We start from the raw sequence: 18,101 nt of genomic DNA, 5'->3' as shown, positions 1-18,101 counted from the left end.
GCGGGGAGCGGGGCCGGGAGCGCGGAGTGGTGTGGGGCGCAGTCACTGTGGGACTTAGTGTGTGCGGGGCTCCGTGCGGATCGTGGAGCCGAGCGCTGCCGCCGTGTCCCATGTCGGCTCCGTTCGAGGAGCGCAGCGGGGTGGTGCCCTGCGCGACACCCTGGGGCCGCTGGTACCAGACGCTGGAGGAGGTGTTCATCGAGGTGCGCGTCCCGCCGGGCACCCGCGCCAAGGACGTGCGCTGCAGCCTGCGGAGCCGGCACATCGCCCTGGCCGTGGGCGGGCAGGAGCTGCTGCAGGTACCGCGGGCAGCCCGGGCAGCGGGCACCGGCCCGTCCGACGCGTAGGCCGCGGGGCCCCGGGGGGGCACGGGCTCAGCTGGGTTATAAAATACCTGAGATCACCGAGTACAGCCTGAGACGCAGCACTGTGTCAGCCGGGCTTTCCTTAAACACCTCCCGGGACTGTGACCGCGCCACCTCCCCGGGAGCCCGATTCGAGGTTTAGTCACACTCTGTGAAATTTCTTCCTCATATCTGAGGTCTAGTCACACTCTCTATGAAATGTCTTCCTGATGTCCAGCCCAGACCTGCCCTGGCACAGCCTAGGCTGTGTCCTCGTGTGCTGTCATTAGTCGCCTGGGAGAAGGTTGGCACACCTGTGCCCTGTGCCGCCTCTCTGTTCTTTATCCCAGGTTTGATACATTAATAACGGCATTCATTGGAAACAGTTTTGTTCACCTGGACAGGGTTTTACAGATGGTGCCTGTCCTCCAGTACATGGAAAGAGAGCTGGAGAGGGGCTTCTTACGAGGCCATGTAGTGATGGGACAAGGGGGAAAAGCTTTAAACTGTCAGAATACAGGCTTATATTGGATATTAGGAAGAATTTGTTTCCTGTGAGGGTGGGGAGGCCCTGGCACAGGGTACCCAGAGGAGCTGTGGATGCCCCATCCCTGGAAGTGTTCAAGGCCAGGTTGGCCAGGGCTTGGAGCAGCCTGGGATACTGGAAGGTGTCCCTGCCCGTGGCAGGGAGCTGGAATTAGATGAACTTTAGGATCCCTTTCAATCCAGTCCATTCTGTGATTCTATGAAAAATAACAATACAAATTCATATGGATTTTAATGTGAATCTGGACAGCACTTTAGTGCACGGCTTCAAGTGCTCCAGAAAGCAAAAACAAAACCCAAAAAAACCCCCCAAACCAACCAAAAAAAAAAAAAACCTACAAAAACAAAAAACCAGCCTAAAGACAGATTTACTTTCACATTTATAATGAACTGCTTATGCTACCTGTATCCTGCACCAGAGCTAGTTACTCCTGACAAAAACCCTTGAATTTTCATGACAAGATTATTAAAAATGGCATTTCCTGTTGAGAAACACAAGCCTTTTAAATGACTCCAGATACTAAAACAAGGTATTTAATGCTTCAATTAAAAAATAACTGTGTAATAAGCAATAATTCTTTGACAGGCTACATGCAAGTGTGTACTTGTAGGGCCAGATCACCCTATTTATTTTCAGCAGAATACAAGGTGGTTAAATTGTGAGTAAAACTTCATAACTCAATGTGAACTGGATGCTGAAAAGGTTTTACTGATTTGTAATATTGTACCTGTCTTTTGCAGGGTAAACTTTTTGACTCTACAGTAACTGATGAAGGAACGTGGACCTTAGGTAATAATGTACATCTGAAGTGATGATATAGAGACAGTAAAACTTTCCAGTAGACACTACAGAATAATTTACCCTCTCTTTATTAATGGGAAAGATTACTTTCTTCCCTTAGCTTTGTAAAAAGGCAAAGTCATTATTGCTGGATTAAGGAACTGAGGTACTACAAAAGCACTTGAGGTTAAGGTTAACGAGAAGATGCCACATCCTGGAAGGTCCTAATCAATGGGTTGCAAACATTTCCATATAGTGAGAAGGTTTTTGCAAAAACCTTCATTTAAAGGTAAGCAGTTACAGTACAGCTGCATGACTCTCCATAATTAGTACTTTTTATGCATTACATTTTTTGAATGAATTACAAAATCTACAGTCCAAGAGAATCAGAAAGAAATTTTAAAAACACACTGAGGTTCCTACATATAATGAGGAAGAAAAGCATATTGGGCCATTATATCATAAATACTGTGAAGTATTCTGAATATTTTGGGGTTTGGCAATCATATTTGTGGACTGTGCCTCTCAGTGTTTTCCTATGAAGGGTTTTCTTTTCCATTCAATATTTATATTAAATATTTATTGATAATTTAGTAATTTAAGCCATTAAAATTTACAGTGTTAATACACATTGTGAAGTGAAGCCCAGTCATTATCAGTACACAAATAATCTTCAAAATACACTTCTAATGCTGTATTTATTCACTTCAGTAGAACTGAACACCCTGCACTGCACATTTATTTTGAAACATACTTTCAATATATATTCTCTGTGGTCATACACACCATCTGTTCATATGTTGCTAGAACTTTATTCTGGCTTTTTGTTGGTAATAACTCTCTGTACAGCCTGACCTTCAATTTTTCGTTATTGCATTAGCAGATTTGTCTATATTAGTAGATTAAATCTTTGTTGTCAACATCTCCAAGAGGTTACTTTATGTTTGCAATAGAAGTACTTATGAACTGGGTTTAATCCCTTAAAACAGCTTCAGCATCTTACAGGTCAGAAAGGGAGAGCTGACAGTACAGGCTGTCTTTGCCTCAGCCTTTTTTTTTCTTGTTAATGTTTATTTATTTATCAAGAACTAGGTTGGCATTGGCATTAAGAATTTAAATGACTTCACTTCTTGTGCTTGTTAGTAGTGAATTCACCAAACCAAGAAAAGCAGCAGCACATAGGACTGAGTTTAAAGGTTACTCTCTGTGTTTTCATTCAACAGAAGACAGGCAGCTGATACGAATTGTTCTAATGAAGACAAATAGAGATGCTGGAAATTGTTGGACCTCTCTGTTAGAAAATGAATATGCTGCTGATCCTTGGGTACAGGACCAGATGCAAAGGAAACTTACACTGGAGAGATTCCAAAGAGAAGTAAGTTAAAGCACCATAATTACTCCTTATATGTTTTGTTAGCACACAGAGGTTATGGCCAGGAAAGCTGAGCAAATGCCATGGAAATAATGCTTTAGTTCAATATCTCTAAAATGTTTACAAGGTTTTATCACTGTGCTTTGAAGAGGTTATTCTGTCTGCAGGGTTTCTGCTAAGTTCAGGTGAGTTTGGAGGTGCTGTTGCTGTTTTAGTAATTGCATCTTCCTAACAACTTTTCACTTGTTAGGCTACAAACAACTTCTGTTATTATCTAGAATTATGACAAAGCCATATTTACAATAAAATCTGAACATCAACTCTACTGGATATGCTTGTTTATAATGTAAGATGGAGTGCAATAGTTCACTAGAAAAGACATTCCTTGCACTTTTACTAAAATTGCCTAAATTGTTTTGCTATACCTTTGGGACACAACTATTCCTGTACATGTCTGCAGAGGTGTAGAATGACAACATTTTATGTACCAGCTGAATCATCAGGCTAACTACTGCAGCAGAGAACAAGCAGAACCTAGTTATCCATCAGGGCACATACTTAGATTTTCAAAAGGAATTTCAAAGGATACCAAAAGCCAGATCTCTTTCTTAAACTTTCCTTTAAATTTTTTTTCTGGCAGATCTCACTACTTGGTAAGTCAAGAACAGCATTACAAAGTAACTTCAGCAGTAGGCATCCAAACTATGACAATTCAGAGCTTGTTGATGCATGTTCCAAGAATTTCAGTGCTGTGATAAATGTATGACAAGTTGATTGTTACATGTTCTTATTACAATGGCAGAATATTAACAAAAAGCGATTTAGTGGTTTTTTTTTTCTTTGTGGGTTGTCTAGGATTTTTTTAAAGCACGTTTCTTTTAAGTAATTTACTTACTAACCAATTTTTAATTTTACTTCCATCAGAACCCTGGGTTTGACTTCAGTGGGGCAGAGATTTCTGGAAACTACAGCAAAGGAGGACCAGACTTTTCTAGTCTTGAAAAGTGAACTTTTTATATGTGACCCTTTAGACAAATTACATGTTACAGTTAAGGACTGGAATCATGTAACTGTTGAAGACTTCAGTGATCTCTTCAATGGATTGTTGTCAAAAGTAATTACTTCAGTGAAGAGAAAGACCTTTTCCAGCAGACTGAAGACAAAATGTTACCAGCTGATTTATAAGCTGTGATAACTTTATGATACTAAGGCACAACCTATTGAGAAAGGTGTACATAAAAAAGTAATGTCTTTAAGCAGAATGTTTGGTGTGGGTGGTTTTTTCTTTTTAGAAACACTATACTAAACAAAGCAGTTAGAAATCTACCACTTGTCTTAATGCAAGGATATCTTCTTATTCTTGCTGATGTGCACTTGGGAAGGAATCTCACCATGCACCAGGCTGGGGCTGATCTGCTGGAGAGCAGCTCTGTGGAGAAGGACCTTGGGGTCCTGGTGGACAACGAGCTGTCCCTGAGCCAGCAGTGCCCTGGGGGACAAGACCAATTATATCCTGGGGTGAATCAGGAACAACATTGCCAGAAGGTCAGGGGGGTGATCCTGCTCCTCTGCTCAGCCATGGTGAGGCCAGATCTGGAGTGCTGTGTCCAGCTGGGCTGCTCAAGACTAGAGGGACATGGATCTCCTGGAGGGGGTCCAGCAAAGGCTGTGGAAGGGATCGAAGGATATCCCTACAAGGAACAGCTTTAGGAGCTGGGGCTGTTCAGCCTCCAGAGGAGATCAGCTGAGAGGGGACCTCATCCCTGTCTGTCCCTGTCTGCAGGGAGGGCTCAGAGCAGGGACCAGACTGCTCCATGGTGCCCCGCAACAGGACAAGAGACCAGGGGCACAAACCAACCAACCTATTGCATGTGGGAGAGAACTCAGTACCCACAGATGAGAGGAGGAAGTGCTTAACACCCTCTTTGCCTCAGTCTTTAGTGGGAAGATGCCTTGTCCTCAGGACAACTGTCCTCCTGGGTTGGTAGATGGTGTCAGGGAGCAGAGCAGAATGGTTCCCCCATTATCCAGGAGGAGGCAGTCAGAGAACTGCTGAGCTGCTTGGATGTTCATAAATTCCTAGGGCCAGATGGGATCCACCCCAGGGTGATGAGGGACCTGGCAGATGAGCTTGCCAAGCCAGTCTCCATCATTTACCAACAGTCCTGGCTCACTGGTGAGGTTCCAGATGACTGGAAGCTGCCCACTGTGACACCCATTCACAACAAGGGTGGGATGGAGGATCCTGGTAATTATAGACCAGTTAGCCTGACCTGGAACACTTCGTATTGAGTGCCATCACACAGCACATACAGGATGGCCAGGTATCATACCCAGCCAGCAGGGGTCTAGGAGGGGTAGGTCATGTTTGACCAGCCTGGTCTCTTTTCGTGACCAGGTGACCCTTTGGTGGTTGCAGGAAAGGTTGTGGATGTGTCTGTTTGGACTCCAGCAAGGCCTTTGACACTGTCTCCCACAAAACACTCCTGGAAAAGCTGCAGCCCAGGGCTGGGACAGGAGCACTCTGTGCTGGGCTCAGAGCTGGCTGGATGGCTGGCCCAGAGAGTGATGGTGAGCAGTGCTGCATCCAGCTGGCAGCCAGGCACCAGGGGTGTCCTCAGGGCTCTATTGATGGCATGGATGAGGGGATTGAGTCTTTCTTAGTAAATCTGCAGACAACACTAAGCTGGGAGCTGTGTCTATCTGTTGGAAGGTCAGAGGGCTCTGCAGAGAGACCTGGAACGGTTGGATGGTCAGGCAGAGTCCAATAGGATGAAGTTTAGCAAGTCCAAGTGCCAAGTCCTGCATTTTGGCCACAATAAACCCCTGCAATACTCTGGGCTGGGGACAGTGTGGCTGGATAGTGCCCAGGCACAAAGGGACCTGGGGGTGCTGGTGCCAGCCCACTGAACATGAGCCAGCAGTGTGTCCTGGTAGCCAAGAAGGCCGATGGCTCCTGGCCTGGATCAGGAATGCTGTGGCCAGCAGGAGCAGGGAGGTCATTCTGTACTCAGCACTGGTGAGGGCACACCTCGAGTGCTGTGTCCAGCTCTGGGCCCTCAGAAGGACATTGAGGGGGACATGGAGACGCTTGAGTGCATCTAGAGGAGGCAACGAGGCTGGAGAGGGGCTGGGAACACAAACCCTGTGAGGAACCACTGAGGGAGCTGGGGCTGTTCGGCCTGGAGAAAAGGAGACTCAGAGGTGACCTCATCACTCCCTACAACTTTCTGAAAGGTGGCTGTAGTCAGGTGGGAGTTAGTCTCTTTCTCCAGGAATCAACTGACAGAATGAGAGGACAGAGTCTTAAGCTGTGTCAAGAGAAATAATAGTTTGGATATTAGGAAAAAGTTATTTATGGAAAGAGTGATGAAGTACTAGAATGGCCTGCCTGGGGAGGTGGTGGAGTCACCATCCCCAAATGTGTTTAAAAAAAGACTGGATGTGGCACTCAGTGCCATGGCTTAATTGAGGTGTCAGGGCATGGGTTGGACTCCATGTTATCTTGAAGGTCTCTTCCAACCTAGTCATTCTATGATTCTGTGATGCCTGTGTTCCACCTGGACATGAGGAACAAATTCTTTCCTGTGCAGCAACTGTGCACAGGAACAGGTTTCCCTGAGATGGTATGGGGTCTGCCTGGAGGTAATAAATGTCTAGATGAAATCCAGTGTCATGTGCTCTGGGATGACCCTGCCTGATCAAGGAGATGGGACCAGCTGATCCCACCCCTGGTCCCTTCCAACCTGACCCATTCTGTGATTCACTGCTACAGGACAGATATTGTAAGATATTTAGCATTTTCTCATGTAGTTTGTCCCACACAGCCTCAACCTCTTATAAAAATAAATTTGTGAAAAAAAAAAAAAACTGCATTATGTCTTACCTCCTGCCTGAAAAGTTTTCTCCAGGTACTGTTCAGGTGTAAGTCACATTTATAGGCTTCCTACTAATATGTTTCATAACATACATTACAGGAAAAAAGCTACTTAGTTAAGCACATTTCAATGTTTAATTTAAAGGTACATATCTTGAGACAGGACAATTAGAATTGCACACTGCATCCTCTCCCAGTGGGCTGACCACACCTTTGAATCACTTTGCACACAGGTCAGCACAATGCCCAGGCAGCACTGACAGGTGTGACAGCCAGTTACATGTTTTGCAGTGCAATCACTCCCATGAGCAGATTGGATTTGTCCAGTAGAAAGCTTTGGTATGGAGTCTTCTGTGAAAGCTTTAACTAGTTTGAGATATGCAAAGAATGGTTTCCACCTCAGCTGGTACCATCACAGGGAAGGGTTGGCTGGCCAACACCTCATCCCACACTCTGATCTCTCCTTCTCTACTCCAGCAGTCCATATAACAATCAGGTTTAACAGCCTGTTGCCAACAGCCTCTGTCCCACAGTGATGCAGAATTCAAGAGGACATTAGCAACTCTCCCAGAACCTCTTTTCATCTAACATACAATAATACACTCTTATTATCCACTTCCTTGGTAGCACTAGAAGCATCAATATTGACCTGGTCTTCTGAACAAACAGTTGTGTTTTACAAAGCTTACCAATAAAGAGATCAGAGTTGAAGCAATCTTCAGTGATTCTCATCTGGATTACTCCCTACACAGAGGCCACGGGGGGAACTAGCCCTGCTCCTACTGTACCTGTAACAATGTGCCTGTTCAGTATCAGCACTTACCTCAGGAAAACTAATGCAAAACTCTGGAAAACTAAGGTCAGATTTAGGGCATGAAAGGGTTACATGTGACCCAGTTCTTTGCCTTAGTCCTTCATTAGGCATCACCAAGTTTTTACGCTCAATGAGTGTGGCATCAGCAAACTACAGCTCTTACAAAATACTGCAGGTACTGATGCTGTGCTAGTGACTGTCTTTGCTAAAGGAACACAGTAAAGTTCCTCTGTTCTCCTGCTCTACCTAGTTGACACATTCAGTGGGTATCACAGGATGCTGTTTAATGTGTCTGTGGTAGGAGGCCAGTGCCCATCCTGGCAGGAACACGTGAACACAAGGTACTGCCCAAACAGCACACCAGGTGAGCTGGCAGGCATTTGCTGTTGTCATCAAGATGGAGTTGGATTAGTTTTTCTTTTCTTAACACACTGCAGCACTGCACTACTGCACATCAGATTTTCCTAGTACTGCATAATCCTCAGAAAGTGAACCAGGTTTTAAAAATTAATACCTAATTCAGCACCTGCAGTTACTGTAAACTGAGGTTAGATTACACAAACCGCTCTACAAACTCTAAGGTGTTAAAATTCCTTGAATTGGGATTGTGTTATTCCACTGACTAGTGAACAGTCTACCAAGTAAGAATGAAAACTGACACCACGTACTGGATTCATCATGAAAAGAACTGGTATTTGCTGGAAGGATCTTTAGTCTGAAATGTTACATGTTCTTTCCATGAATTGAGCTCTTCATTATTAAGATGAGGGTTCAGACTGTTTCTCAGATATCTGTGTGCCTGTTGACAAGGTCACAGGATGGTCTTCCCATTTTATTGTACTCCTGTAAAAAAACCCCAAACAAACCAGTCAACAGAAGTGCTTTCTACAAGAGCCAAACAAAGCATGAGATCTTAATACAGCAAAACAGCAAGATGGCTATTATAGAAGAAGGTGTAGCCTCTGAAGTAAAGTCTAGGTAAGAAGTTTACCATTTTACAGAGTAAAACAACAGTAACAGGAATAATGAATTACTGATTTTAGCCTTCACTAAGCAGTTATACCATAGAACTGTATAAAACTGTCTGTTATAAGTGGCTTAAGTGAACAATTACAAGAAATTCATTCTACCAGACTGGTTTTCTTTTTGGGATTGGAGCAAGGCAAAGGGTTTTTTTCCCCTTTTCCAAGCTTTACTTCACATTTTAGTGTGAATGTGGTCCCAATGTCTGTAGAACATTTCTGTTACCACAACACACATCAGTTCTTTCTCCAGTGTTCATACATTAATTAGGTAGCCCCTTCTTTAGGTACAGCACTGGTTTAAGCATGAACATGAGAACAGGCAACTACACTTCTGTTCCATGATTCCAGGAGGTAACCTGTAAGGGCCCTGGAGGTGGTTAACAGCTGATTTTACTTCCACATTATCAGAAGTTGATTTCACAAGGCCTTACCTATTATGAGGTGCTCTCTGGAATGGTAGGAAGGTGTGTTATTCTGTAGTAGCTGTGTTTAAGCTGCCGAGCTGTACGTCCAGACACAATCCACTTTAATTTCTGCACATTTGGTTTGGAACACTTGCTTGAGGAATATTCTGTAAGGCACTTCAATACTAGTTCCTTCCAGAAGGTCAATTCTCTGTTGCTTATCTACATAACAAGACAGAATGTCCTATGTTAACAACTAGCTAAATCTTTACTTTGTACATGAACTTTCAGCTTCTTCAACATGATAGGCAGCCAAATATCCCAGGCCAAATGAAAAAAACCCAACAAAACATCCTAAGAAAGCCACAAAAGAAACCAATATGCCAACACACCTGTTCCTTCCCCACTGTGTAGACCTTTCCATGCATTTTCCTTCCACCCTCCCCTGAAATTTTATCTGCACATACCTTGGAATGTAACTGTAGAAATTCCAATGGCTCTGTCAACTCCAGCAGTTTTTGTTCCTCTATCTCTAGTGCCAAAACAGACAGTGCCAAGACAGAAGGCTGGAGAGAGAGAAGATGTTTTTAGACACTGCTTTGCTAAGTTTCAGCAGTTTAATTTTCTCTCAACTTTCAAGATGTTTACCTTGGCTTTAGAAAACATGATTCTGCAGTGACAGGCCTTAAGCTGGGTCTCAAGTCTCTCAAAATTAAGGTATTTTCTCCTGTAATAAGAACAGATGAGTGAATCTAGACAAATGCAAGATTGATCAAGGCAGCATCACTCTGCAGCTCTGGAACTCAGAGAAGCAGCAAGAATGTTCATTATCTAAACAAAGGCCTCATTTGTCCCAGAACTTCTGGGGTTACATTCAAACAGGTGTTCAGTTTTGGCAGCCTCAATGCCAAAAATAAATCTTGTGTTACACTGGGGAAGAGTTGCATTACCAAAGCAGGCTTAACAAGGAATTTCAGTGCTTACTAGCAAAAGGAATCTTTTTTAAACCAGATTTTTGCAATCTTTACAATGAGGCAATACTTCACTGCAGCCTAAGCAGAGATTTATTATATCATCATTATTGAGTAGTTTGGCTTTCAGCTCAGAGAGCAATACTCCATTTACGCAAACAATATTTAAAATTACAATAATATTAAACCATAGATGCTCACATTTATGACAATTTCGAGTAGGGGGAAAAGTTTGTGGAATTTTTAAAGTATAGAAAGGCCAATTGCTCAAGCAATTTCCCTGCTTGTTTTTCTACATTCTACATTTTCTGGTCTTAGGCAGTTATAGCAAAATCAGGATTAGTTATTGTACCTTTCACAGCTTAAATTCTCATGAATGAATGAATGATAGAGCTGTAGAAATTGGAAGGCAGTTATAGCTTTGACTTTCCAACACAGTTTCTCCAGTATGATTTTCTCCATTCTCATCATATCAGAAACAGTGAACCTATACTGGCTTATTCGGATTAAGTCAGTGGCCAAGGGCACATTCCTCTCTTCTTCTGATGCCTTCACAGCCAAGTAGAAGCAGCTGAGTCCAACACAGCCCAAGTGTTTAGGCTGTACCTAAAAGAAAGTCAATTGTTATTTTCAAAGAAGAAGGCCTCTGATCACCTATTATAACATGCAAGTATCAAACTGTAGGCACCAATCTATTTCATCAAAAATTATGGGGGATGAGGGGTTGTTTTGTTCTTTTGAGATTGAAAACTAAGTATTTTACTGTACATTATTAGCTTCATTTAACCAAACAAGAAAACAGTTATGCACTGTAAATTTCATTTCTTTCATCTAAAAAGCAAGACTGCAGAGCAATTTGGATTGAGGTAGAATGACTTGTTAATAAAGTTCTAAAATAGCCTAATAAGAAGCTTTCAGGACTTAAAGCGTTGTACATATTAGGGATGATAGGAGAAAATTGGGGGTTTCTAACTCTGTTTTAAGTATGTACATGTATGTATAAATGGTCTTATTTTATTCCCTAGACAATGCAGTCCCAATTTTTACTGCTTAATCTGGATTCACAAGTCTTTGAAATCATAATTTTCCCATCCATTCCATCTAGCTTTCTCATTTTGGTTTGAACACACAAGCAAAACAAGCTTTTGTTCTTGTCCAAATTGTACAATGATAATCCTGTCTTGTTAGACAATTTAAAACAACTCAGATCAGCATGTCACATCTGCACAGGAGAATGCAGTGCTAACTGATGTCTGACCAGATTGTAAGTGTTCAACAGCATCTTGATATACACAGGGTAAATGAATAGGTTGAAAAGGCAGTTAAATAAGAAGTAATTTAACTTTTTTGTATCTATGCAGCAGAACAGGCAGTCTGAATTGGTCTAGGCCATTAACACGTCCTGTTTCCCAATCCATGGACATCCTTTAGGGGGATGAGGAGTTGTTTCCTTTTCCAGAGGAAACGTTTCTTAACAATATCAAAATCTGACCGGCCAATAGAATTTTTTACCTCCACACAATCATGAATCTTTGGAAGGAGCTTAACCTTTATCTAAACCCAAGACATTCCAGTTTCGAATAGGAACTAGGCTGAGAGCTTATCCTTTAAAAAGCCTTACCTTCATTTTTGACAAGAATCTATCTAAGAAATTCACAGCGAGAGAGAACGTCTCGGTGTGGAAGCCAAAGAACTGCGTTAAGCTGAGGAGATCCTTCACCTCGAAGTCTCGCAGCCGTGCGGTCATCCGCAGGCCATTGTCGTGGGCAGCCTCGAGCAGCCGGAGCCCGGCGGCCCGGGGCTGGGCCCGCAGCTCCTGCTCCAGCATCGCGGGCAGCTCCAGCACCGGGTCCCGAGCGCCGCCGCTCGCCGGGGTATCGATCATCTGCCGCGAGAAACAGCGCCGGCAGTCCAACAGCTGAAACGCGGCAAACTCGCCAAACCCTCACAAACTCTGCGGCCCAGATGCGGCAGCCCGGGCACACGCTCGGAGCGCCCCGGGGCACCCGCGGCCCCGCAGCCCAGGGGTGCGAGGGGCACGGCGGGGCCGCGCCTCCCGGGACATGCCCGGGCCTGCCCCTCGCTGCCGCCGGGCTCTGCCGGCGGACGGAGACCTGCGCGTCCGCCGGGGGATGGAGGGACGGAGGGACAGAAGGACAACGCCCACCCCACGGAAGGGACGGAAGGGAGGGGAGGGGAAGGGACGGGACGGACATGGCACGGGGACACCAAACGCGCAGCCGGCGGGACGGGAGCCGGCCGTGCGCCCTTACCTTGTCTGTGCGGCCCCGCTCCCTGCCCGGGAGGGCAAGGGTCGGACGGGCTGGAGTGTCCGGAGTGGGGCCCGAGCCTCCGGAGCGGGTCCTGACGGTTGGGGCCGGGCGGTCGGGCCGGGCTCCGTCCGGGCCCGCGGCACCGGCGCACACCCCCAGCCCGCGAGCCGCCGCCCCGCCCGCGCAGTGGCGCCCTCTGGCGGCCCCGCCGCGCCAGGCCCCGCCCCCGCCAGCCGGTCCCGCCCCCTCCGCGCCTGAAGGGGGCGCGTCCCCGCCCTTCCATCGCTCCTCAGACGGGAGGGACTGAGAAAGTGCCCGGCGTGTCCCGGCCACTGAGGGACCGGCCCGTCCCGCCGCTCTGATAGTCCCGCCGCTCTGATAGTCCCGCCGCTCTGATAGTCCCGCCCGCTGGGGCGCTTGGAGCTTCTCGAGCACCCACCCAGCCCTGGTATTAACTTCGAGTTAAAACTCTTAGGTTTTAGCTTTTGTATTTTTCAGGTTCTGTGCTGCTTTAGTGTGTAGTTCGGGCTTCATTTTAAGTGTTAGTGAGCGTTCTTCACAGAGTATGGAGACAAAACAATTCCTTCTCTAGTTTGGGACTAAGGACAGCCACCCAGATTTCAGGCCCAAGAGCATGGATAACAACGTGGCCAAACAATGTGGACTGAAGAGAAAAAAACAAGAAGGACAAGACTTCATAACCTAAAGCTGTAATGGGACAATTAACTCCAATATGCAAATGGACCAGAACTTATAAAAGTGAGAGATCTCGTGACCAGTCATCCATTTTTTTGTGACCGTTTTGGTTCATCTTGGGTGTAGCTCTGCCTGGGCTCTAGCACTGCCCAAGGTGGGTCCATTGAGGCCTCCTAATAAATCCCTATTTCATTCTTTAAGTCTGTCTAGCCTTTGTTCTAGGCCAGCCTTGATAAGGCATCAGTACCCATGGCTCTTAAAGCATAAATGGCTTCTAAGCCCTGGGATGGCTCCTGCCTGGGTTTCCAGGCCAGGGCAGATGCTGTCCCCACAGGGCTGAAGGCTGGAGGGGTTCAGTGCTTTACTGCTCCCACCTCCAGCATGACTGAAGCCTCTCCAGTACAAGGCATTAAAGGGTTCATGTCTTTAACACTTTCCAGCCCCTCTGACCATACATGCATCAAAAGTGATACTCATACTACTTTCTCCTATTGGACTTACCGCAGATTTATTGTGGGCTTAATTCTTCCTATCACCTGTGGAAATTAATTAAAATTTGTTTTATTGGAAAAACCTTTCTACTTTCTGTCTACCTTTCCAGCAGGCAGGACTAGAAGGAAATATAGTTAGAAGTTTTGCAGAAGTTTTTAAGAAAAATGTGTTTTTCATAGCAAGAGCTTGGATTTCTGGAAGGCTCAGAGGAAGTCAGAATGAGGGAGTCCTTGGGTGTGAAGGTGAAATGACCAAATACCGTACCTGTGCCCCTTTCCCCTCCAAAACACTTACAAGAAATCTAAGTTTCTACTTGCTGTCCATTTCCCTTCCTTCCTCTGACCTTTGCAAACCACTGAGATGCACTGAGAGAATGCATCTAAAAGGCACTGGTTAGACTTTCATTATAATGTCCTTGATTTGCATGTCTATGGGACAAGAAAAAGTAATTCGTTAAAAAAATGAAAGTGGAAGCATCAATCCCAGGTCTCATGCCGCAGCCCATCTGAGAGAAAATAAATTGTCTTTTGGTGCTACGAAGTCTAAACTGTAAATCAATCTGTTGCTATTGGATGACATTCCCATATAATTGCCCATGAATGCAAACTCAAGTACTTCAAGTATTCACAGATGCAGCACATCAGAAATAAAGATTATAGCAAATCAGATGTCATGAATATGGATATTTATGTTGCCAGTAAATAGTCTGAGTTATCTAAATTAAAATTCAAAATTATATATTGCAAAGGAAGTGTTCTTCTTTTTTTTTTTTTTAAGAGTTGGAAAACATTTGCAGTATTCTTCCTGTCATTACTATGCACATAATAATCATGTGAAGCAAATGATACTTCTTTTCATGCTGCTTGTTTTAAATAGCTTTTATTTCTCAAACTGCTCTTAAAAATAGACTAAGGGAGTGCTGTAAAAAGCAGTGGGCCATGGATCTGGTTTGAAGCCACTGACAGCAGGCAAAATCACTGGCCTGTTTTTTGTTCTTTCAGTAAGGATTCTGGACTGAGGTGATGACATGGAAAAGGAGTTCATGTTGATTAAATATAACATATAAGTTATGATTTTCAAATGTTCTTTGGGCTTAGGCATTTGGCAAACAGAAGCCCAAAACACCTTTGTGGCCCAGAACACTTGGGCAGCAGCTTGAGAAGTGTCTTGCTCTGAATTGCCAGACTTCACACTGCAGTGGCTGAAGTGAGTACACAAACTCCATCTGCTCTGCAGGCTGCTGTGTGTGGATGGAAGGTGCTTCAAGAGAGGGCAGAGATGAGATGGAGGTTCAGACTGGATAGCAAAGATGCTACATCTTCTCTCCTAGATGTCTGTTCTGCCTCTTCAGTGGTTGTCATGCCTGAGACAAGGACACACACATTTCTTGTGGGTTGGTCTGGTAGCTGAGGGCACCCATTGCTCCCAGTGCCTGTGCCAAGCTGAGGAGTGCTGGCAGTGCTGCAGGGCTGGGTGGTGAGCCTGCCACAGAAGCAGAGTGGATAGTTGCAGGAGTGATATCTTCACCTCTTTTCTACTTAACCTGTGTCAGATGTCTTTCAGAAATCTGTGTCTGTTTAATCCTCACTGCCACAGTCGGCACCTGCAGGGCGTAAGTATGTGCACTGGGCTCAGTTGAGATTTCCCCCTGTTATAGATGAGTAATGAGATGGTTGGCTCTCACAATTAAGGGGTGAACATTATAGTATGCTAAGAGAAGTTTTGTAAATGTATAGTAATGTTACTGTGGTATGTCCTGTCCCTTGCATTGTTAGCATGGGATGGTCTTGGTAGTTGGGGCATTTGGGGAGGGTTGGCTCTTTACTGTAGTAACACCTGACCGCAAATCAAGGTGTGAGAAAGTGATCTCCACCACTGGACAGCAAGCAAGAAGTCGACTGACAAAACTTTAGGAGGGACTAGAGGTATAAAAGGCAGAGTATCCATTTTGAAGACAAGTGCGTGGCTGAGAGTCACAGGGGCTCCCAGTGCTGTAATTTTTCCGTATTTAGTCCTTTTGTTGTAATTTTTTTGTTAAGATTTAATAAACCTTTTTAAAAGTGAGCAGTCATTTCTCACACAGCCATACTCTCACGCAGCCATACCCCCGAGGATCCAGGACCCTCAGTAAGTTCAAGGTGCAGGAAGGACTGTGGCTGGCCTGCTCTCCTGCTTGGCCAGACATGCCACCATGTTGACATGGTGTTTCGGTTGACACCATTCAGGAAAATCCTTTGCTGTTTCACACTCCTTTCCCTCTTTGTTAAGAGCATCAGCAAGCATTATGAATATGACTGGTGTGTAGTTAGCTGCCCTAGAAGAAGATGGTGTGGATGGGGTATGGAATCATGGATCTGCAGTGTAAACTTAAAATCTAGCAGCAGTCCTGTACTCTTCATGGTTACATCTTCTCCACCTATAATTTTCAGCCAGGTATTTCCTCCCACTTTGAGAAGATTCAGGGGTGCTTTTTTAGGAAGAGTCATGTCAGCTGGATTTGGAACAAAGGGTAATTTGTTGAGCAGACAGGGAAAGCTGAGACTGGGCACTTGTGATGATTAATAGGCCTACAAAAGTGTGTGTGTTTTTGTTAATCATCCGGGGAGGAGCAGCCTGGGGACAGTGTCAGTTCCCTTCAGAGAGAACTGTTAGAAATACTTGAGTCATTACAAGACAGTACAAAGTCATGCTTCCTGTTTTAATATTTTAATTTTTTTTGCTTATGGACTGAATGTTTCCAATGGTTGTGTGGGTGCTGCACATTTGCTTTAGGCTTACTGATAATGGGCTCATTGTTCCTGACTACTTTGGAATAACAGTTGGTGAGCCCTCTAAGCTGAGACTTGGCATGATGGAAATACACGGTTTGTCTTTTTTTGTTAAGAAAAAAAAAAATAGGAAGTCAATCACTTGCACTTGGAAGCTTTTATTTCTTTTTTAGAAAGTCAACTTTTCGATAAATCCCAAAGGAATGCAACTTGAACCAGTAATTGAGTGCTTAGAAGTTCTGAATGGTTGAAAACGGTTTGCTAAAAGCAGTACTGTGAGTCTTTGGCACTGTGCTTGGCTGAAGAGCCCAAAGAGATGGCATGGGCAAGTAATTTTTGTTTGATGGATCACACAGGAGATGGAGATAAGCAAAAATACATAGAAAAGATTGTTGAGGAGAAAAAAAAGTAACTTGGATACGTTTTTCCATGACCAGGTGCCACCCTCCAGACGCAAGGTGACACCTGGTCATGGGAATTTGCCTCGGCTGGGTTTGTATCTTTTTAAAAAATACATATTTTGTCCTGTTATCTGTGTTTTATTTTCAAGAAAAGAGGTTCTGCTAATTCCTAATGTGATTTACCAAATGAGTTAAGTAGTTCAGGTAGTAATTTAAACAACCAAGAGTTAAATATCTTTTTCTAAACCATAGGTTTCCAGTACAGCAGTCTCCACTCAGTCAGGATCCATATTGTTGTGCCAACCCTGTGGTTAGAGCTCACCTCAGAATTTGGAGTATCAGGATATTTCAGTTCATGTGCAGAACTACATTCTTCTTTTCAAAAGCTGTTTCAGAAGAAAAATGGAGACTGGTGTTCAGGAAGGCAGAGCTGTGATTAAAGGACAGGCTGCTTCCCTGATGGCCCCTTTTGGTTTTAGTGGAGATCTTCAGATAACCTAATGAAGTGAATTTTGTTCTTGCAGGGGGAAACCATAGCAACCTGCCACTTTAGAATGCAGGGTATATAATCTATCTGTCCTTCAGATAGTATTTTGCAGTCCAGAAATAGTCATAGTCTCCTAATGTGTGAATGTAAAATGTCAGACAAATGTAGCTGGAGTGACAGTGTTGTCTCTGAGGGAAACATGAGCCCTGTTGTGCTGCTTCTCTGGTGCTGCACATTTGAAAAGCAGGTCCCAGAGGAGGGAGAAGAAAATCTATTTTTTAGTTTTTAATATATGGGTGAGAGAGGTGCTGTGAAATTTGGTAATTGAAAGAGATGCCGCAGTCCCCTCAGTGCCACTGTCACCTTGCCTCTGACCTGTACGTGCCCCTACTATTTTTATAGTTTTCTTAAATTATGGTATATAGAGTTCCAAGTTTTTTATTCAGTGGTCTCTGATACCACTTTGTGGAGGCTCAAACAGTGCTGGGAGTACTCAGTAATCCTGTGGTGAGACTAAGTGCCCTGCAACCTGCTCGCAGCTGGCCCAAGCTGTTTGCTGAAAACATTCCTTCTTGCTTGAATAAAGAAATGCTTGTGAGCAGCCTCACTGACTTCTGCTTGTGTCACCCTCCCACTACAAGATCTGAAACAGCTGAGACAAGTAATTTCTGCAGAAACCAGCACTGATTACTGAACAGTTAAAACTCAGCTTGTGAGCCTCAGAATTTGCTGCCAGTTTTAGGGACTGGGCTACCAGTCTGAGAAGGGATGACTTAGGTGGTTTTTTTGGGTTTTTTTTTTGGTTTTTTTTTTGTTTTTTTTTTTTTGTGGAAAGGGCCAAATGAGTAGT

At 44.4% G+C, this 18,101-nt stretch overlaps 2 protein-coding genes across 2 annotated transcripts; one reads left to right on the top strand and one right to left on the bottom strand.

Moving 5' to 3' along the window:
- The first annotated feature begins 18 nt into the window (after positions 1–18).
- NUDCD2 (NudC domain containing 2) lies at positions 19–4,305 on the top strand. The gene is made up of 4 exons (XM_066560265.1): positions 19–299; positions 1,632–1,680; positions 2,895–3,046; positions 3,968–4,305. Exons 1-4 carry the CDS (start codon positions 111–113, stop codon positions 4,049–4,051), a joined length of 474 nt encoding a protein of 157 aa, XP_066416362.1. The 5' UTR covers positions 19–110; the 3' UTR covers positions 4,052–4,305.
- Positions 4,306–7,032: 2,727 nt separating this feature from the next.
- Positions 7,033–12,575, bottom strand: CCNG1 (cyclin G1). The gene is made up of 7 exons (XM_066560252.1): positions 12,408–12,575; positions 11,756–12,019; positions 10,487–10,740; positions 9,812–9,890; positions 9,631–9,729; positions 9,191–9,385; positions 7,033–8,577 (listed from the first exon to the last, which is right to left on the bottom strand). Exons 2-6 carry the CDS (start codon positions 12,017–12,019, stop codon positions 9,194–9,196), a joined length of 888 nt encoding a protein of 295 aa, XP_066416349.1. The 5' UTR covers positions 12,408–12,575; the 3' UTR covers positions 7,033–8,577; positions 9,191–9,193.
- Positions 12,576–18,101: the final 5,526 nt, after the last annotated feature.

The sequence above is a fragment of the Molothrus aeneus genome, chromosome 15, assembly GCF_037042795.1.
Source record: "Molothrus aeneus isolate 106 chromosome 15, BPBGC_Maene_1.0, whole genome shotgun sequence".
Lineage (NCBI taxonomy): Eukaryota > Metazoa > Chordata > Aves > Passeriformes > Icteridae > Molothrus > Molothrus aeneus.
Note: the sequence above shows the minus strand (reverse complement) of the source record. Positions and strands in the feature narration are given on the sequence as shown.

What these genes read in the sequence shown, in the direction of transcription:
- NUDCD2 (XM_066560265.1), top strand. Translation starts at nt 111, where the DNA reads ATGTCGGCTCCGTTCGAGGAGCGCAGCGGGGTGGTGCCCTGCGCGACA. An exon ending in TGAAGGAACGTGGACCTTAG is followed by an intron (nt 1,681 to 2,894) that starts GTAATAATGTAC and finishes TTCATTCAACAG; the next exon opens with AAGACAGGCAGCTGATACGA. An exon ending in TGGAGAGATTCCAAAGAGAA is followed by an intron (nt 3,047 to 3,967) that starts GTAAGTTAAAGC and finishes TACTTCCATCAG; the next exon opens with AACCCTGGGTTTGACTTCAG.
- CCNG1 (XM_066560252.1), bottom strand. Translation starts at nt 12,019, where the DNA reads ATGATCGATACCCCGGCGAGCGGCGGCGCTCGGGACCCGGTGCTGGAG. An exon ending in GATTCTTGTCAAAAATGAAG is followed by an intron (nt 10,741 to 11,755) that starts GTAAGGCTTTTT and finishes ACTTTCTTTTAG; the next exon opens with GTACAGCCTAAACACTTGGG. An exon ending in TTCTACAGTTACATTCCAAG is followed by an intron (nt 9,386 to 9,630) that starts GTATGTGCAGAT and finishes CTTGTTATGTAG; the next exon opens with ATAAGCAACAGAGAATTGAC.